This window comes from Limulus polyphemus, unplaced genomic scaffold, assembly GCF_000517525.1.
Source record: "Limulus polyphemus unplaced genomic scaffold, Limulus_polyphemus-2.1.2 Scaffold192, whole genome shotgun sequence".
NCBI lineage: Eukaryota > Metazoa > Arthropoda > Merostomata > Xiphosura > Limulidae > Limulus > Limulus polyphemus.
The window spans coordinates 200,832-207,770 of record NW_013665802.1 but is presented as its reverse complement, the minus strand read 5'-3'; the positions used below and the strand labels follow the sequence as shown (position 1 = coordinate 207,770).

The window sequence follows — 6,939 nt, the reverse complement described above, 5'->3', positions numbered from 1 at the left end:
TTCATTGTTTTAATATTAACGTTGAGGTTATAGCCTTATATTGAGGTAACCTGCGTGTAGAGTACATAAAGTTATGATTTAAGACATATTTCTCGGCATGAAAGATTCATTGTTTTAATATTAACGTTGAGGTTATAGCCTTATATTGAGGTAACCTGCGTGTAGAGTACATATTTCTCGGCATGAAAGCTTCATTGTTTTAATATTAACGTTCATGTGTAAATGTTAGTTTCAGCGTAAATCTGTACAATAAGATCTCTGCGCTGTGTCCATTATGGAAATCATGCCCTGAGTTTTAACATTATAAGCCATGAATCCACCGAAGAATATATATGCAAGTGATTAATTGAAAGTTTATTACGATTAGACCTTAAATAATGTAAAAATAAAATGAAGTGTGAATTTATTGACACAATTTGAAAATGTTACGTTTCAATATTATTGAAAAACTAATGTGATTAGAGTTACATATCTTACAAAATTACCGTGATAAAATCTAACTTCACACATAAATAAAAAACAAAGAACGTTTAACAGAAATGTATTTAAAATGTTCTTTGGTCTTTGGATAGTCTAAATTTATCGTACTTCTACAATTTGTGAGTCTGCGTAATATTAATATGTCTCCAATTGCTGAAAATGTAATTTTTGTGAAAAAGTATTAACCCTAGTCTATTTGACCTCGAATGACATTAATTGTTATAAGCTAATTTCATATTTTATAATAATAATGAGATTCTTTGTGAATTACACGTAAGTGGAAGCTTTTGAATGTTTTGTATAAATTTTTATATTTTCTCTGAAAAAGTAATTTGTGGTTTGTGTGACCTTGCCAAAGATGCACCAAGTAGTTAAGGGTTAAAGGCCAAAATGATCTAAGAGAGATAGTTGTTCTCTCTCTCTCTCTGTATATATATATATATGCTCAATTCGGCAAGAAACTTTAAACATTACCATGTTCCAATAGAATGTTAATAACGTGGTTGGTGAAGAGGCCTTCTGTAACTGGTTTATATTTTTCAAGTTCATTGTACTCAAACATTTTTCTTAGTTTTCTTCTGTTAAATTAACCGGCTTACAAATAGGACGAAGGCTGTGACGTTGTCAACTTTTTCAGATCAGAAAACGAATGTATGTTTTTATTTTACTATTACATTTTCGTCTCCCCTCGGTGGACAGAACGCAGAGGGCGTTATGTGGCTTTGCACTAAAACAAACAAATAAATGATTAATTCCAAAATACACTAACAGCAACATTTATGGTAGACAGGTTTTAGTTTTAATGATTACAATGTTTCGACCCATAGTATGGGATCATCATAAGGTAAAAGTCACATTAACACATCATTTAAATTGGAACCTGCCTACTGTAAAAGTTGCGGTTATTGTATTTGTGAATCAACGAATCCTAATTACATTAGTTGTGTTACCTTCTGAGTGAGAGAGTATCCTGGTTTTAGGAAAACAGTTAAGCATTCGAAACTTTGCCGTTGATACTTAATGTAGTTGTTGGGTTTTACATTATTATTAACGACCTGTGTATTGTCTTAACATTGTCCGTTCTGTGAGCTAACAAATTCAGCCGTTGGTAAAAGAGTAGCCCAAGAGTTGGCGGTGGGTGGTGATGACTAGCTGCCTTCCCTCTAGTCTTACACTGCTAAATTAGGGACGGCTAGCGCAGATAGCCCCTCGTGTAGCTTTGCGCGAAATTCAAAAACAAACAAACAAATTCAGCCATGTAGCCCCATAAACACAAAGCCTCTACTTAAAATAAAATTTTACATCATCATTAGAGGATGTAACTTTGCTCGTCACTGTTTCATATTCGCAATGTTTTTATTGTCGGCTTTAATGATGGTAAAATACTTGTACCGACTGTCATTCTGAGAGACAAACCTAAAGATAAAGTAGTTAAAAGGAGCACATAAAAAATAATTATAGCTTTACGTTTTCATTCTTATTAATTTATGCCAAAATATTATAATCAGATTTTAGAATACGTTTTCATAATTGGGAGTTCTATAGTAAATCTTTTAATGCATTTCAATACGTTCTTTGTGAGCAACCATAGACAAGCTTGAATATATTAAAACCTAACGCTACACATTTATGTGGCTCGTATTACTCACAAACGAGCGGCCTAAAGCGAGAGATCGATATTTGATATTCATGACATTCGCATGTCTCCAAAACGGCAAAAATTAGTGACTTTTGGAACGAAAACGTGTAATGAGCTGGAGGCCTTGATAGTCGAATTTCATCATTTTCAACACCCTACGGTTATGCCTATTGGGCCATAAAAAATCTCCAGCATGGATGTTAGTCAGTGTGCACTTCAGTCAATGCGATATTCGTACTTGCATTGAAAAACAACAAGCGACATTGCATGTACATATTCATGTGAACAGTACAAATTAAAGAAATTAGCTTATTTGTTCGAGCGTAAAACCACACATCAGAATATGTAAGCTGTGACTGCCACGGGGTGACAATAGCAGGAAAAAAATTTTATAACTCTCTCCAGTTTCATATAGAGGGGTGAAAATAGCAGGAAAAAACTTTATAACTCTCTCCAGTTTCATATAGAGGGATGAAAATAGCAGGAAAAAAACTTTATAGCTCTCTAGTTTCATATAGAGGGATGACAATAGCAGGAAAAAACTTTATAACTCTCTAGTTTCATATAGAGGGATGAAAATAGCAGAAAAACTTTATAACTCTTTCTAGTTTAATATAGAGGGGTGACAATAGCAGAAAAAAACCTTATAACTCTCTCCAGTTTCATATAGAGGGGTGACAATAGCAGGAAAAACTTTATAACTCCCTCCAGTTTCATATAGAGGGGTGAAAATAGCAGGAAAAAACCTTATAACTCTCTCCAGTTTCATATAGAGGGGTGACAATAGCAGGAAAAAACCTTTATAACTCTCTCTAGTTTTATATAGAGGGGAGACAATAGCAGGAAAAACTTTATAACTCTCTCCAGTTTCATATAGAGGGGCGACAATAGCAGGAAAAAACCTTTATAACTCTCTCTAGTTTAATATAGAGGAGTGACACTAGCAGGAAAAACTTTATAACTCTCTAGTTTCATATAGAGGGGTGACAATAGCATGAAAAATTTTTATAACTCTCTCCAATTTTATATAGAGGGGTGAGAATAGCAGGAAAAAACCTTATAACTCTCTCCAGTTTCATATAGAGGGGTGACAATAGCAGGAAAAAACCTTTATAACTCTCTCTAGTTTCATATAGAGGGGTGACAATAGCATGAAAAAATTTTATAACTCTCTCCAATTTCATATAGAAACTAGCGTATAAACCGCCAAGAATGACGGGGCAAGTACTACTACCCCCCTCACACACCCTATTCCATAGTATACCCTGACGTCGCATTTCATAGCTTAGTGTTCCTCAACATTTTCGGTACAACGGCACACTAAATATAGCTTAAATATTAAGACACGCCAAAAGATATAGCAATAGAAACATTTATTTAGGATTTAATATTATACATGTATGATTCATATAATTAGTGGGATATTTGGGCCTACTTCGCTGCACGTAGACGCTCAATTCGAAGCTCGATAGTGCTTATGGCTACTCGAAGAGATTTGAAATTTTTTCCATATTCTATACATTTCAAATCTAAATTTTCACCGTGCAACGCCGGGTAACTCAGCTAGTTTTATTATATATGGCGCAATAATCACTAATTGTCGATTTAGTCAATAAATACTACACCAAATACAAAATAAATAGCACCATTAAATTGCTTGTAAAAAACTGGTTATTATGAAGTTATTTTAAAATTTGCAAGTTCATCCGTTTGGTTTCCTAAAGTGAACAAATAAACAAACTTCCTCTTTTATATATACAGATGTATAGACAACAAAACTGGAAAAATATTTGTTGATTTCTTAATTACTATGAGAAATTCCCAATCAATGAATATTTAGATGGTTTATTATTCAGTCCATTTTCGAAGTTGTTATCTAAGCGTCTCAGCCAGTTTTTGTTAGGAGCTAGCACCTAGAAACTACCTAACTGATTTATTGCTCAATATACACTGGAACTGTTTCCCAGCAAATACTCCGATGATATATTTCTATAAGCTCTTCTTTAAGTTCTTACCAGCAACAACTACACTCAAACTGTATGCTTTCAGCCGTTGTTGGGACTGTTTTCTCATTGGCTATTCAAAACTGTGTGTGGAAACTGGTTTTCATAATATACTCGGAATGTTTGCTTTGATTTATTTAAAAGTATCTGTGTGTAATGTTAGTGATTTCGAGTTTTATTCCTACATACAAAGTACTTTTCTAACTTGTTTACACCATTTTTTCGTCATACAAAGCATTTGAAACTGACTTGGTTTGTACTGTTTTGAACAGTTTCGAAAATGTATATCTTAGTTCTGAACAAATGCACTGAGCGATTATAAAGCCAACCACAGGTTAAGAATGTTTATTAAAAGTAACTATACGTGAAAATACGAATTTTGGCAGAACATTTAAAGAGTAGAGCTGGTCGATTAGTAGAATTTGCTTACCGATTAATTATCTCGCTCATTAATTAATTACATTAAATAATTGGAAACACTAATTGTGATTAGTTAATTCTTTTCATGAGCTGTAACACTAATAAATTGAGCTGAATAGCCTTTAATTAATCAAAAATAATAATGAAAATACTTCGATCACTTGGCTAAATAATCGAACATAGTAACAGTCAGAAACACTAATTTCGATTAGTTGATTATCTTCGTAATTTAATAGATTTAATCGTAATTCGATTGTTTTACATGATACTAATCTCTGTAATCGAAGCTCATAGGTAATCGAGTATTGCCAAGCTCTAGTCGGCTAACATTCTCCTCCACCTCATGACATCTCTGGTTTGATAAAGGTCATATGTCTGAGTAAAAAATAAAATTGGGCAAAATAATTGCTCAAAAAATGTAACTAAGGACGCGACGTCAGCCATGAGTTGATGTTGGTTATATCGAATACCATAAAGAGTTTATTGTGACCTAGTTTAGATGATGTTGGTTATATCGAATACCATGGAGAGTTTATTGTGACCTAGTTTAGATGATGTTGGTTATATCGAATACCATGGAGAGTTTATTGTGACCTAGTTTAGAAAGAGATGTGGTATACATATCTGTTTGTGTAGTCTAAAATTGTAATATCAAGCCAAACGCGCTTGCTGCAAACTTGCAGGAATGTTAACAAGGTTTTACTTAATTTTTACCCCGTTAGCCATCTTCGTAACGTGTATACGTAAGTACATTTTGATGTATCTCTATCTTCTGTTTCTTTGTTGCCTCTCAATGGCTCAGCGGTAAATCTGCAGACTTACATGGCTAAAAACCGGGTTTCGATACTCCTGGTGAGCACAGCACACATAGCTCATTGTGTAGATTTGTGCTTAACAAAAAAAAAGTTTCTTTGCTGCAGGAAAAGAAATGAGAATTTCTAAAACGTTAAGTTTAGTAGAAATGTTTTAATACATTAATAATCTAACTTTTGTCACGTATTTCTTAAAATATTACACTATTTTCACTCTGATATCATCTAACTGTCCATTTTATCGAGATCCCCAGCTGATCTAAGATTCGACTATCTTTCGCCGCGATAACAGCATGGCATGGTTGGAGAATTCTGACCACTAGCATACCTTCTACAAAATTGTTCAGTCGTCTTTTCCCTTAATCAACCACGGTTAGTTGGAAGTTACAGTTTTTGCTATTGCTGATGGGCTCTAGTGAAAGATGTTTTTGAAGAGCCGGCCAAATAAACTGTTTCTGATAAAGATGCACCTGCTAAATGAGTGTTAACTATCATGTTCCTTTGAATGTTGAATGTATCCTTGCTCTTACCAATTATCTACCAGATTAACTATGACAGGCCTATAGGTTTGCATTTAATTGACTATAGTATATTATAATAAGTTTATTTTGAATACAAAATTAAGTGGGATGTTCTAAAAGTGTGTTGGAGAAGTGGTGGAAAGAGTTCAGTTGGGCAGTGTTCAATTTAAGCCAATTGAACCGTGTTCGATCCTTGTTTGACGAGTCAAATAATTAAAAAATACGACTTGAAACTCCATTAACACTTATGAGCCCCCTAATAAGCTAAAGGGTTTGCGAATAACACAAACATAATAGTTTTTACCCCTTCCTATCTAGGCAACACTGTTGATTCAGTCTTTGTTTACATAGCTCAAAACTTGAATTTGCTAAAATAAAAGCGAAAAGTTTTTGTAATGATTTGTTTTATAGCTTTAGCTGGTGTTGGTCAAATTACGACAAACTGCTAAGTGTTTCGACCAAAACCCAGAAATCCATGGCCAACTATAATATCATTCTCATTTTCGGTTTAGGAATATGAATTGGAGAAAAAAAATGCGACAAATTACAGACTGTTTGGAAGCGAATACAGCGTGTCAACATTATATATATTTGAATTTCGCACAAAGCTATATGAGGGCAGACGTACGTTACTCTTTCTTCAATATGAAGTGATACAGCATTATGTGATCTGAGGAAGAAAAACTTTAACTTAGACACAATCATGCAGTCAAACTTGGGTTCTATGGCATGACATTTGAAAACAATGTACTCTCTAACGTTACAGGTATCAAAACCATTGATGGAGAAAAGGCGCCGAGCTAGAATAAACCAGAGTTTGGCTGAATTGAAAGGACTATTACTGAAGGCCATCAAACTAGAGGTGAGTTCTTTGTTTCTGTCAACATATTTTTATGTCTCCGCAGCGACATACCGTTTTTCTATTGTTCTTCTTCTTTCTTCTTCCAAACACTTTTCAATCAACCGCCATTCCTTCATTTCTTGGCGGATTGACTTGAAACTTGGTATGTCATATCTTGGTCCAATACGTCGAGATAACTTTTACATTATTTTTAATTAATCCT

General features: G+C 33.9%; 1 protein-coding gene across 1 annotated transcript in view; it reads left to right on the top strand.

Moving 5' to 3' along the window:
• Positions 1–6,939, top strand: part of LOC106478231 (protein hairy-like) — a 13,139-nt gene that overhangs the window by 2,715 nt on the left and 3,485 nt on the right. The window contains exon 2 of the mRNA XM_013938755.2: positions 6,642–6,737. Within this exon, the coding sequence (XP_013794209.1) occupies positions 6,642–6,737 (96 nt within the window). The remainder of the gene's footprint in view (positions 1–6,641; positions 6,738–6,939) is intronic.